Source organism: Bufo bufo, chromosome 6, assembly GCF_905171765.1.
Source record: "Bufo bufo chromosome 6, aBufBuf1.1, whole genome shotgun sequence".
NCBI classification, from domain to species: Eukaryota; Metazoa; Chordata; class Amphibia; order Anura; family Bufonidae; genus Bufo; species Bufo bufo.
Window position 1 is genome coordinate 361,197,926 of NC_053394.1, and position 14,022 is coordinate 361,211,947.

At 45.8% G+C, this 14,022-nt stretch overlaps 1 protein-coding gene across 1 annotated transcript; it reads right to left on the reverse strand.

Annotated features, from left to right (window-relative positions):
* Positions 1–2,896: 2,896 nt before the first annotated feature.
* Positions 2,897–13,143, reverse strand: SLC9A3R1 (SLC9A3 regulator 1). Its single transcript, XM_040435720.1, has 7 exons — positions 12,811–13,143; positions 12,105–12,140; positions 9,456–9,617; positions 7,855–8,008; positions 5,588–5,628; positions 5,396–5,509; positions 2,897–4,027 (listed from the first exon to the last, which is right to left on the reverse strand). Exons 1-7 carry the CDS (start codon positions 13,090–13,092, stop codon positions 3,854–3,856), a joined length of 963 nt encoding a protein of 320 aa, XP_040291654.1. The 5' UTR covers positions 13,093–13,143; the 3' UTR covers positions 2,897–3,853.
* Positions 13,144–14,022: the final 879 nt, after the last annotated feature.

The window sequence follows — 14,022 nt, forward strand, 5'->3', positions numbered from 1 at the left end:
TTCTGGTCCCTGTGAACAGGTATTCCAGCCCAGGATGATTGGACCACATTCCACAGTTCTTCTTTATTTCTTGGTTTTGCCTCAAAAACGGCATTTTTGATGTCACCCCTCAAGTTTTCTATTGGATTAAGATCCGGGGATTGGGCTGACCACTCCATAACATCAATCTTCTTGGTCTGGAACCAAGATGTTGTACATTTACTGGTGTGGTTGGGGTCATTCTCTTGTTGGAACACCCATTTCAAGGGCATTTCCTCTTCAGCATAAGGCAGCAGGACCTCTTCAAGTATTCTGATGTATTCAAACTGATCCATGATCCCTGATATGCGATAAATAGGCCCAACACTGTAGTATGAGAAACATCTCCATATCATGATGCTTGCCCACCATGCTTCACTGTCTTCACAGTGTACTGTGGCTTGAATTCAGTGTTGGGGGGTCGTCTGACAAACTGTCTCCGGCCACTAGACCCAAAAAGAACAATCTTACTTTCATCAGTCCACAAAATGTCTCTTTAGGCCAGTCAATGTGCTCTTGGGCAAATTGTAACCTCTTCATCACGTGTCTTTTTTTCCAACAGTGGGACTTTGCGGGGGCTTCTTGCAGATAGCTTGGCTTCACATAGGCGTCTTCTAATTGTAACAGTACTCACAGGTAACTTTAGACCTTCTTTGATCTTCCTGGAGCTGATGTTGGCTGAGTCCTTGCCATTTTGGCTATTCTTCTATCCATTCAAATGGTAGTTTTTTGCTTTCTTCCACGTCTTTCAGGTTTTGGTTGCCATTTTAAAGCATTTGCGATAATTTTAGCTGAGCAGCCTATCATTTTCTGCACTTCTCTATATGTTTTCCCCTCACCAATCTACTTTTTAATCAAGGTACGCTGTTCTTCTGAACAATGTCCGGAACAACCCATTTTCCTCAGAATTTCAGAGAGAAATGCACTGTAACCAGCATGTACAACATTTGCTGCCTTCTTTCCTTAAATAAGGGCAATAATTGCCACCTATTTTCAAAGAAAATTCTAGGTGCATTCCTACTCTGAGAGACAATAAAAAAAATAAAAATATTATAATATTTCGGTACAGAAGCCTTTGTTTGCAATTACAGAGGTCAAACGTTTCCTGTAGTTCTTGACCAGGTTTGCACACACTGCAACAGTGATTTTGGCCCACTCTTCCACACAGATCTGTCAGGTTTCGGGGCCGTTGCTGAGCAACACGGAGTTTCAGCTCCCTCCAAAGATGTTCTATTGGATTTAGGTCTGGAGACTGGCTAGGCCACTCCAGAACCTTGATATGCTTCTTACGGAGCCACTCCTTGGTAATCATGGCTGTGTGCTTCAGGTCGTTGTCATGTTTGAAGACCCAGCCACGACCCATCTTCAATGCTCTGAGGGAAGGAGGTTGTTTCTCAAAATCTCACAATAAATGGCCCTATTCATCCTCTCCTTAATACAGTGCAGTCATCCTGTCCCCTTTGCAGAAAAGCACCACCCCCATGCTTCACAGTAGGGATGGTGTTCTTGGGATGCAACTCCTCCCTCTTTTTCATCCAAACACAACGAGCGAAGTTTAGACCAAAAAGTTATACTTTGGTCTCATCTGACAACATGACTTTCTCCTATGCCTCCTCTGGATCATCCCGATGGTCATTGGCAAACTTCAGATGGGCCTGGACATGTGTTGACTTAAGCAGGGGAACCTTCCGTGCAATGCATGATTTGAAACCATGACGGCGTAGTGTTCTACCGACAGTGACCTTTGAAACTGTGGTCCCAGCTCTCTTCATGTCATTGACCAGCTCCTCCCTTGTAGTTCTGGGCTGATTCCTCACCTTTCTTATCAGTGATACCCCACAAGGTGAGATCTTGCATGGCGCCCCAGTCCGAGGGTGACAGACAGTCATCTTTAGCCTCTTCCATTGTCTAACAATTGCTCCAACAGTTGATCTATTTTCACCAAGCTGCTTGGCAATTGCCCCGTAGCCCTTTCCAGCCTTGTGGAGGTCCACAATTTTGTCTCTGGTGTATTTAGACAGCTCTTTAGTCTTGCCCATGGTAGTAGTTGGCGTCTGACTGTAGGGTAGACAGGGGTCTTTAAAGAGCTCAGACAGGAGCTACTAAGTTAGATTAATGAGTGGAGTAGAGGTGGACTTTTTCAAAGGCACAGGAACAGGTCTTTGAGAGCCAGAATTCTTGCTGTTTCTCAGGTGTTCAAATACTTATGTTCAGCAGTGCAAGGCAAATAAATTCTTTAAAAATCATACAATGATTTCCTGAATTTTTTATTTTTTTATTCTGGGAATGCACCTACAATATGAATTTCAGACCCCTCCATGATTTCTAAGTGGGAGAACTTTCAAAATCGCAGGGTGTTCAATCGCAGGACAAGGAACAGCATCTGAGCATGAAATAGTAGTGGATGCATGGAATAGCCTTCCTGCAGAAGTGGTAGCTGCAAATACAGTGAAGGAGTTTAAGCATGCATGGGATAGGCATAAGACCATCCTTCATATAAGATAGGGCCAAGGGCTATTCCTAGTATTCAGTATATTGGGCAGACTAGATGGGCCAAATGGTTCTTATCTGCCGACACATTCTATGTTTCTCATATTGGGGGCTGGAGGGATGAAGATGGGGGATAAGTCCAGGTTCAGCTCTAAACCCCAACAACCCCTTTAATGATCTCATGTAGTGTATACAACCTCTAATTATTGGGGATTGTTCACATCACAGTAAAGGTCTATATTTGACGAATACACCAGAAAAGGCTCCAGACGACTACATCATATCCCACTAAACAGGCTTAGGCTGGGTTCACAACACATTTTTTCACATCTGTTCAATGTATACAAAAAACGAAAAACGGATGCCTCAGACTGATGCTGTACAATGACATCCGTACACCATAGAGTTCCATTGCGTTTTACAGTACCAGTGAATCCAGACACACCACTGAAAAAACCTGCAGCATAAATGGATTGGTCAGCTTATACCCATGGCTTTCGGCCTTTGTAATGGAAAAGGTTAAAAAAGCAGCAGATCTGCTGCGGTTTCTGCTCTGTACTAGAAGAGGTGTCAAGATGGATGTCCGCTTTTAATATGTATTTTCACACCACAGCAACTCAATAACACAGCACAACTGTTAAAAGTAAAGATATCTGTATTCCGCTACATAGCAAAATATCTGGTCACAGTTTAACAAACCATTAGGAAAAAATTTAAAAAAAAAAAAAAGCAAAAAAAAAACAAACTATAAATCAGTGAATAAACTGGAAATTCAGCAGGACCTTAGAGTCTCTGAAATGGAACTTTCTAAGAGAAAGACCACTTAATACAGAAGAAAAAAATAATAATAAAGTGTGCTCCAGCCAGAAAATGAAAGGCTTGAGCAGTCTGATGCCTACACGACACCGAAGTGACATTTCTGGCCAATCGACTTGACTACTGGGGTCATTGAGCCAAATGGCTGTGGGTCTCTGCAGTATATGGGAATATGCAGGCACTAGCAGTGCTGTGGGCAAACAGAAGAGTCATTCAGCCATTGGGAACAATGACCTCAATGGCGACAACCTATCAGAACCACGCTGACCAGACGCCTGCAGGTGGCATTCAAAACTTTATCGCTTGCACCCTTGCGCTAGGATGGAGCGTTACTGCTGCGTTGTCCCACTAGCGCTCCAACATTTGAGCTCCAGATAAATGGACGGATTCACCGGGTAACAAGAGTCTTCCTTCACTGACCGACCCCACAGAACAGGGGTAAATAACCAGTCTCTGCCGAGAACAGGAACGGGACGTACAGAACGGCTGATTCAGGTGACAGGAATATCGCGTGGTGCAGACGAGTGCCTCACAGGCTGCTAAAAACTTCTTTTCTTTTATTCCAGTCCATAGTGGGTGCCCTTTTCTGGGAACGCTTTTGGTGGGCTCGCTCCTTTGCTGCGGCCAGCGACATGTTAAGATCGAGGGATTCGGCTGTGGGCACGGCGTCGTCGTTGGGTGCTGGGGCAGAATCTGGAATACCCTACAAATAAAAAAAATATGACACGTTAAATTTTAGATTCACAGGTGTTGTTTCCATTAAATACAAAAGGAGATAAAAGACGACCTTGGTATACACAGAAGTAACAAAGCATCAAGGTTACAAAACAACAGAATTACACAATACAGGGTGAAGTGTTTGCAATACACAAGGCGTCTGTAAGGAGCTGTTCACATCACGGGAAACAGGTCTCGATTCCCGAATAGGGGTGCCGTCACATGCAGCAGGTATTCTTTAACAGATCCAATGCCGGAGTCTTTTTGAGGACACAATCCAATCTACCGTGCTATTGTGTCCGGACGTAGAAGGAAAGCAGGTCAAAGAATCCAACGATTAATCACTCGGGACCCGCTTGCCTCATTAAAGTGAATGGATCGGCCACGGGATACGTTTGAAGACAAGTATTCAAAAAGGTACCTGCCTGGCAGAACGCTCAGTGACGAACGAAATGTGATGTTAATGACCCCTGCATAGGGGCGTGCAAGCCTGAACAAAGTTCAGAAGTGGAAAAGTTGCAGTGTGGCTCCGCACAGATTTACAGTACAACCCATGCGGATGGGGCTTTCAAAACCTAATCCTCACACAGAAGTAACAAAAAAATATATATAACAAAAATGCACATGATGGTCATACCGCAGGCTTTCAGCTCTTCAATAAGCTAATTTTTGTTCAGAAAAGACAGATTTTCGCTGTGGATTTCACCGTTATAATGCACGGGGGTAAAATCCAAGGCAAATCCTGAAACTTGGCAGACGATTCCTACCAGAAATTTGCTGCAATGTCTGGACTTACCCTACGGGTTGAACTGGGGAGCCTACTTACAGCAGGTAACTGGATGGGAGTTTTGCTACCATTTTACAGATTCTTCAATTAGCAGGTAAGTTAAGTCTAGAAGATCAGGGTGAGGAGAACTTATAGGCACCAGGAAGTCATTTCATTCCTTAAAAGGGCATCTGTCAGCAGATTTGTACCTATGGCTAATGGGCGCTTGGCAAATGAAGGCATCTGTGTTGGTGCCATGTTCATATGTGCCCGCATTGCTGAGAAAAATTATGTTTTAATATATGCAAATGAACCTCTAGGAGCAACGGGGGCGTCACCATTACACCTAGAGCACCTCTGCACTTTGATTGATAGGGCCAGGTTGTGAAATCACCACTACACCTGGCTCTGTCAAAGTGCAGAGGACATGGCAGTTGCAGAGAGAGCAGAGCCTCTAGGTGTAATGGTAATTTTTTTATGGTATCGAAATCTAATCTAAATTTTGGTATCGTGACAACCCTAGTTTGCAATGCATTTTATGGTGACAGGTAGTCCTGAATTTACCTATGTTAAGTGTGCTAAAGTTACCTTTGGGCTATTCTGGGTGGGTGACATATCTAGTGGCTCTGGAGAGGACACCGGAGAGGACACCGGGGAGTCTCCATCAGCATTATTCTCCAAATGCTCCTCCTCCAACTTCTCCTACAACGAGAGGATACTAAGTGTTAATAATCACACAAGCCACAAAGGACACTGCGAAGATACAGCGCACCGCATTACCTTTTCAATGTCTCCATTAGCAAATTTATTCGGCAAAGGACCTTGAAAAAAAAAAAAAAAATTTTATTAATTTTGCCACTTAAAAATCCAAATCAAATACTTTTTACATACAACACAGATTGCAGTGTTTACCATGGTGCAAAATTGTGTCCACATTTGTAATAAATAATAAAGCTAAATAAAAGGTGACCCCCAAGGCAGATTAAAGGGGTTGTCCAAGTTAAAGGGAACCGGTCACCTCTACTATGCTACCCTCACTGAGCGTTTCTAAATGTTCATTGTGTTACCCTTAACATATAAATTACACTTTTAATTTCATTTGCAGACTAATTCAATAAGCATTGTGCATTTTTGTACTTCCCACCTTTTATGCAAATTAACATTAGTCATATCTTTTTTGTGTGACCAGAGAAGAGTCATATTGTCAAGCTCTGACTCATCTCAGGTTAATTTGCATATGTATCAAATCGGGTTTTTGTACACAATAAAAGCACACAGAGCTATGGGGACTGGATATTGCAGAGGTGCTAGCGGCCATCTAGCAACCCATGTCCTCAGCTCTATACCCAAAATCTCGGTGACAGGTTCCCTTTAAATAATAACTGACAGCCCCTGCAAATGGTCTAAAAATGACCAAAGAATCAATGCTCACCCCTTTGCCTCCTGCTTCTTCCATTGCTGCGCTCCGATCCACACTGCCGTTGATAGTCTTCCTGGCTGCAGCAGAGATGCAGTGTGCACACGAGCCAATCACTGCCCTCAGCTGTACACGGAGCATCACTGTGTGCATAACATCACTGCTGCAGCCAGAAAAATAATGTCGCTGATGGGGAGAACCATTGTGCAGCACAGGAAGTAGTGTGAACAGGATTGAGCATCTATTCATTTATTTAAGGCCTCATGCACACGACCATTGTGTGTTTTGCGGTCTGCAAATTGTACAGCCGCAAAACACAGATGGCGTCCGTGTGTGTTCCGCAAAACGGACAAGAATAGGACAGATTATATATTTTTTTTGCAGACCATGGAACGGAGCAACGGATGCGGACAGCACACGAAGTGCTGTCTGCATCTTTTGGGGTCCCATTGAAGTGAAAACAACAGTCGTGTGCATGAGGCCTAACCCGTTAAGGATGAGCGGCAAACATGTACGGCACATGTCGAGAGTTTAAAGAGGACCATAGCTGCCAGTTACCTCCTGTTTTACACGGCAGACACCCAGAGGCAATGTTCATGATCGGCGATAACGCCAATCATGGATATTTAACCCGACAAGTGCCGTACTCCACAGCATCAAGACCCTGGAAGCACTGCACCCCCAGGGACCGAATGGCTCAAGGGAGCTGTTTGGATGCTATGACAGCCTCTGTGGCAGGGCTCCATGGGAACACAGCTAATCTTTCTAAGGCTGCAAAGTTAAAATCACTGCAGTCTATGGGAGAAGCAATCAGATGATCAAATGTTAGTCCCCTAGAGGGACCTAAAAATAAAGATTCAAATCATCCCCTTACTCCAAATGCAAAAACACACCATAAAAGATCACTGTGTCCCAAATTGCCCGAACCATTAAAACAAACGTATTAATCCCTTATGGTGAACGCCATAAATTTTTTTTACTTCAACTCCCCAAAAATTGAATAAAAAGTGATCAAAAAAAGGTCATACACACTGCATAATGGTATCAATAAAAACTACACGAGCCCGCACATAGCTCTATAGACAAAAGTTATGAGGTCAGGATACAACAATGCATCCGTTTTTTAGGGATGCAAAAAAAAATATATAAAAAAATTGTCCCCAATGTGTATAAGATAAAGATAAAATTGTGAACCCCGCTGGGGACAGGGACAGCCTCTGTGCGGTGCTGTGGAATAGGTCAGCGCAATATAAGTAGTGGGAAATAAGATCAGCACGCTTGTACAGCCACATTCATTCACCGCCAGACTTCAGATTACAATGCAGCGTCGGCAGTAATATGTAGGGGATTATTCTGAAGGTCCCATAGTAACCCAGGAGGGAAAAAAGTAATAAAGAGTGAAAAAACAAATCCTGTATTGTGTGTCAGCGGCTCAAAAGTCAGGAAGGGCGCAGATCAAAAGCTCCTAGCAAACTGCTAGATGAGCAAATTACTCAACTCCTTCATGCAGCCCCCACATGTAACAGAACATCCAGCTCACATTCATTCCTTATAATCGGGTTAAGCAGATTATAGATGGGGAGGGGGGGTGGAAGCAGGCGCCAATCCCTCACAATCCCATCTCACTCACCTGTCAAGTGTTCCCGTCCAGGGGTCACATGACATTCCTGGAAGTACTTTTCCGTCTCCGGATCCACCACAAGCAGAGTCGTTTCGTCCCCCCCTGATTTGATGGCACTCACCACGTCACTATGTGGTTTTCCAAGCATGCTTTCCCCATTGACCTGAAAGCAATAAGCGACAAATCAGCAGTATAGCCAGACAGGGGACAGAAAACAGTCATCTTTTAGGGTTAATAAAAGGACTTCTCCGCTTTTGGATAATGTGTTTACAATAAACCAATCAGGAAATGCCCCTCTTGCGGCTCCGTTCATTTCAGGGGTGCTGGAGGGGTACGGGGCCCCAACGGTAGGACCCCCACTGATCTAAAAGTTATCCCCTCTCCTGTGGATAGGGAATAACTTAATCTACCCTTTTAAGCATTGCACAATTTTCAGGATGGAACTGATGAAGTCACATATACATGAAGCTTCAAGATCACACAATCCCCAAAAAGTTATGTATAAAGGGTAATCAGTCTCCTAATCCTACTGAAGGGCGCACCGTCCATCCTGAACACTAGATTGTACTCCGCAGCTGGAGAGGAAGTTTGGACGTAATGTTGATTTCAATGGCAATTATTATAAATTAATATGCCATAAAATGAAATGTCATACCAATAGCTTCAGCCCATATGCCCCCTATATGCCAATCCTAAAGTGGTTGTCGCACAGCACTGAATTCAGAGTGCCACCCGACCCCTTCAATTCAGACATCAGTGACAACCCCTGGTTTGCAGGTTCATCTTTCGCAGGGTCCTGAACCTGCTTAGGAACGAAGAATGTGCAGGTGTGTAAGGACCCGCGCTGCGTTATCCGTCCCTAGCTGGGCGGCAGATTATCAGGGTGGAGTAGCCGTCATTAACTCCTTCCAACCCTGAATAATAACTTAGCCACACCGACGAGCCAGGCAAACTGGTCATAACCATCACCCAGCGTTGCTTCTTTTACACCAACTATGTGATCTTCAGCGTAAATGGTCTGAGCACCATCCCAAGGGTCGGTCCGGATTTACTCCATCTGTTCATCCCCTAGGATTTAGGGACTATGGACACCTTCAGAGGCTCTTTTTGAATGAATGATTGAATTACATGCATTTTGGGTTAAAAAAATAAATAAAATTGCAATAGCTTTTGATTAAAAATATTGCTTAGTTTGACTTCTGCAGCTACGGTGCATCACTTACAGATCAGACTGCAGAACGCCGTTCACAGTCAACCTCTCGAGTGATCCACTAAGCAGATTTATGCCCAAAGCAAAAGGTGAACTTTGATCAGCATAGAGCTTTGTACAAGAGGGCCAGGGGTTAGTGATCGAGCAGTCGGACGATGGCTTTCTGCAGCTGCTGTGTACTGTGAAACATAGAAGCTGCACAAGCCAAATTGTGCTAACTTTCAAATAAAGCTATTAAAAAAATAAAAACGTTAAAGAAAAAAAAAAAAAAAGCTTATGAACAAGTCATCGGCAGTTACTTGTGTGACCGTCTATAAGATTATTCAGAAGCAATTCAATTATGGCCTTGCATCTGATGTCCTCCATAGCTGAAGAACCGTTGCCTAGTAAGACCCCATACCTCCAATATACGATCTTTTGGGCGCAATCCGGCTCGTTCGGCAGGTGTGTCAGGATCCACTGCTCGGATATACTGTCCGGGATGATTCTTGTCACTGTGCAGATTGAACCCGTAACCGCCGGAGCCCTTCTTCATTGTACACAACCTAGGACGTCCTTCGCTCTGGAGAGAGAGAGAAACTTGCAGTCATGGTGTCCACATTCACGGTTATTTGTCAAGGTTGTCACCTAAATGTCCTACGTACCACCCAAGCAAATAAGATTAGGATGGGAGGCACGGGCCCTTAGAAGGCACACCCTCAACGCTGCACTTGGATGACGGCCATCAGTCAGGGCACTGAAACTCATTGTAGGCCATCCATATCCTTCCCTGCATGCCTAGACATGCCACCCAAATCCGTTCTATTATCTTTAGGCATCTTGGACTTGGGCACTACTGACATCAGTGGGAAATTCGGGAGGGGGCACAAGAAGACGGGACCGTATTAAACTCTGAGGCTTGGTAAACAGGGCAACACTTTTCTTTTGCCTCCGACCTGCGCTGCATACACATAGGATATGGGGGAGGACTCCTCTGAGCAGCTACTTGGCAGTGACACAAGAGGAAGTGCTGAAGCCACCAAGACGGTGACAGAGAGGGGAGAGGGTGGAGAAGACAAAGCCGCAGAACATGCACAGAAAGACTCAGCTACGGGTGGACTGCAAAGATAAAAAACGTACGCTTAATCTGCAACATATCCTTTAAATGCACATGTATCTGGGTCAGGGAGGACGTAGCTGCAAGCCCCCCCCCCCCCTCCCTGCTAACATCTGGAGGTAAAGCATTAGCATGTGTCTTGTAGCCTGAGCTAGCACTTCCCGCGCTGCACCCATTATTACCTACAGGGGGCGCACCAGCCGAGGTGCATTAGTAAAGCAGGTCACTTGTGTTGGCATACTGGAAAGACACTACTGCAGACGTCTGACGCCCAGTTAGCATCATGGAGGTCTCCTAGAACTGGCCGAGCATCAGACGCTTATCTCAGCAACTGTCTCGCCCAGCATGTGGCGCCTGTACCCTCGATGTCCCCTTTAAGAGGATCTGTCAACCCTCCTAGGTTTTTAATTGCATTTTTACAACATAATAACTCTGTATTATACCATTCCTCTGTTACTCCTCTTGGAAAACGATGAACGGACAACTGGGAGTTACCTACACTGTTCAGTCAGCGACAGAATGTGCAGAGAAGCCCAACTGAGAAGGAAAAAAAAAAAAAAAAGTAACATACAACCAGGCGCCATTTTATGCTCACATTTCCAGGAGGAATAACAGAGGTTCTAAGAAAAGATACTCCAGAACTTATGTCATGGGGAATACAATTATTTCATAAGACAGACGTATCGGGGCGACGGGTCCTCTAGGGCTTTCTTACCATCTGTGACCCCAGTCTGTCCACTGACGCACCATACACGTGACTGGGCGTATTTTGCACGCAACCAGTTCGCCAGCACCTGAACCCTTTACAACCCCCACTGCGTCCAGTTCTTTCACTTTCTGAGAGTGGTGTATTATATAATATCACATGTGTTCCCACGTCAGAGGCTCAAGCTGCTGTGAAACTACAACTCCCAACATGCACACTTAGGCCCATTTCACACGAGCAAGTATTCCGCGCGGATGCGATGCGGGAGGTGAACGCATTGCACCCGCACTGAATACCGACCCATTCATTTCTATGGGGCTGTTCAGATAAGCGGTGATTTTCACGCATCACTTGTGTGTTGCGTGAAAATCGCAGCATGCTCCTCTTTGTGCGTTTTTCACGTAACGCAGGCCCCATAGAAATGAATGGGTGTTGCGTGAAAATCGCAAGCAAGTGCGGATGCGGTGCGATTTTCACGCACGGTTGCTAGGAGACGATCGGGATGGAGACCCGATCATTATTAATTTCCCTTATAACATGGTTATAAGGGAAAATAATAGCATTCTGAATACAGAATGCATAGTAAAACATCGCTGGAGGGGTTAAAAAAAAAAAAAAAAAAAAATTTAACTCACCTTAGTCCACTTGATCGCGTAGCCCGGCATCTCCTTCTGATCTCTGTGCAGCAACAGGACCTTTGGTGACGTCATTCCGGTCATCACATGATCTTTTACCATGGTGATGGATCATGTGATGACCTGAGTGACATCAAAGGTCCTGTTCCTGTAATTAATGCTCACCACAGGTCCTGTTCAGCAAAGGAGACAGAAGGAGATGCCGGGCCGCGATCAAGTGGACTAAGGTGAGTTAAATTTTTTTTTATTTTTCTTTTTAACCCCTCCAGCGCTGTTTTACTATGCATTCTGTATTCAGAATGCTATTATTTTCCCTTATAACCATAAGGGAAAATAATACAATCTACAGAACACCGATCCCAAGCCCGAACTTCTGTGAAGAAGTACGGATTTGGGTACCAAACATACAAAACGCATTACAATGTTTTGCACCCGCACATTTTCCCGCAACGCCCGTGTGAAAAAGGCCTTACTCAGCAGTTCTTGTAACTCCCATAGAAGTAAACTGAGGATTCTGGGAGTTGTAGTTTCAGAAGGCTGGAGGTTGCGGATCCCTGTCCTGCATGAAGGGGCTCATACAATATATATATCTATATATACACACACACTCACCGTGACGGTAACAGATGCAGGCGTCTCTTTAACAGTCTGAAAACAGAACAGATATTCATGAGTTCAAAAGGGCAAAAAACAGTCTAATGCTATGAGGTGCAGCGGCGCCTACAAAACAGCCCCCTATCCCTCTTTCTGGGGGTGGGGTGGGTCGAGCTGCAGCACCGAGAGGTCATCAGACTGAGAAATCCACAAAGCAGTAGACTGGCGGTTGTCACCCAGTGCATGCATGGTTGGTTGCTATGCAACAGCCATACCCAGTCTCTAGAGATCATGATCTCAGATTTTCCCCAATAAAAAATAAATAAAAAAAACTGCCCCCATGAAACACAAAACGTATGAAGACTGGCACATGGGCAAAGTATAGCGAATGCTGTGTTCACCAAGATGGCGGCAAACACTGATGCACCATGCCGGGGCTCAGCATAAACTTATCAAAGATGCAAAGTGGAGGAGAAGATTCTGTAAATCTGTTGTACTTCCTGCAACTGGAAGGGACAAAAAGCATTAATTGCATTGAGAAAAGCAGTGCAAACTTTCATACATCTGGCGAGAACACCCCATGACTACAACCTGCATCTTATTCTGACAAGGACCTGGGCACTGTCTAATAACTTTGACTTGATGGGGCTGAAACCAAGTTGCAGATGGTGACACATTGTGGCAGACACTGATGACGTCACACAGCTTCAAGGACCATATCTACCTGAGGCGCCTCCTGACTTGGCTCCTCGGGTCCTTCCACCTCCAGGATGAGCGTCTCAGTCACGGCCCGGATCTTGTTGACCACCTGCTGGTGCCCGAGTTCCTGCACATCCTCCCCGCACACCCGGATTAGTTTATCCCCCGCCCGCAGCCCCGACTTCTCCGCCACCGAGCCCTGCTCCACCAGCCTCACAAACTGCCCGGGCCGGTTCTTTTCACTGTGCAGGTGGAAGCCGTAGCCCGCCGGCCCTTTCTCCAGGACGCACGTCCGTTCCGGGGCCATTCTCCTCCCGTTACCTCACTTTCTACTGTCCAGAAACTCTCCGGGACCGTCACTTATATCAGCAGCTGGGCGAGCGCCGAGAGTGACAGTGGGCCGCACCAATCAGCGGGCGGAGTGAAAGGCAGGCTGGGCTCTGATTGGACCAGAAAGTCCAAAGAGAAGCAATCATGCAAATGAGGGAAAGTGTGAGCCGCACCCACTTCTTGTTTCATCGCTGCAGATCACTCACATGACCCTGAGTATTCCGTGGGACCACGTGACCGGCGGAGGGCTCTGCCCCAGGCCGTGTCACCAACCTGACATCTGGCCCGGGTCCGGTCTCTGTGCGGAGGAATGTGAAGCCTCTGTCCCCGGAGACGAGCAGCCTCCTGAGGAGAGAGGAAAGCAAGAGCCCCGTCTGTAGTGGAAAAGAGCGAGAGTGCAGGTTACAGCCGCAGTACTGCCCAGTAATCAGGGGCGTAGCTAAAAGCTCATGGGCCCGGGTGCAAGAGTTCAGCTTGGGGCCCCCTCCCTCAGTGCTTGTTGGCAAGGGGCAGGGGAGCCCATATCCTTCCTGCTGCCTGAGGCAAACATTGAAAGGGCGCCCCCTCATGCCAAATTCTTAACCTCACTCCTTCCCCCCCAGCCAGAGGTGTAAATTGACCAGCATGCACTTTCTATAATGCCGGTGTCTAATAGGGCTCTTTCACACCTGCGTTCTTTTCTTCCGGCATAGAGTTCCGTCGTCGGGGCTCTATGCCGGAAGAATCCTGATCCGTTTTATCCTAATGCATTCTGAATGGAGAGAAATCCGTTCAGGATGCATCAGGATGTCTTCAGTTCCGGAACGGAACGTTTTTTGGCCGGAGAAAATACCGCAGCATGCTGCGCTTTTTGCTCCGGCCAAAAATCCTGAACACTTGCCGCAAGGCCGGATCCGGAATTAATGCC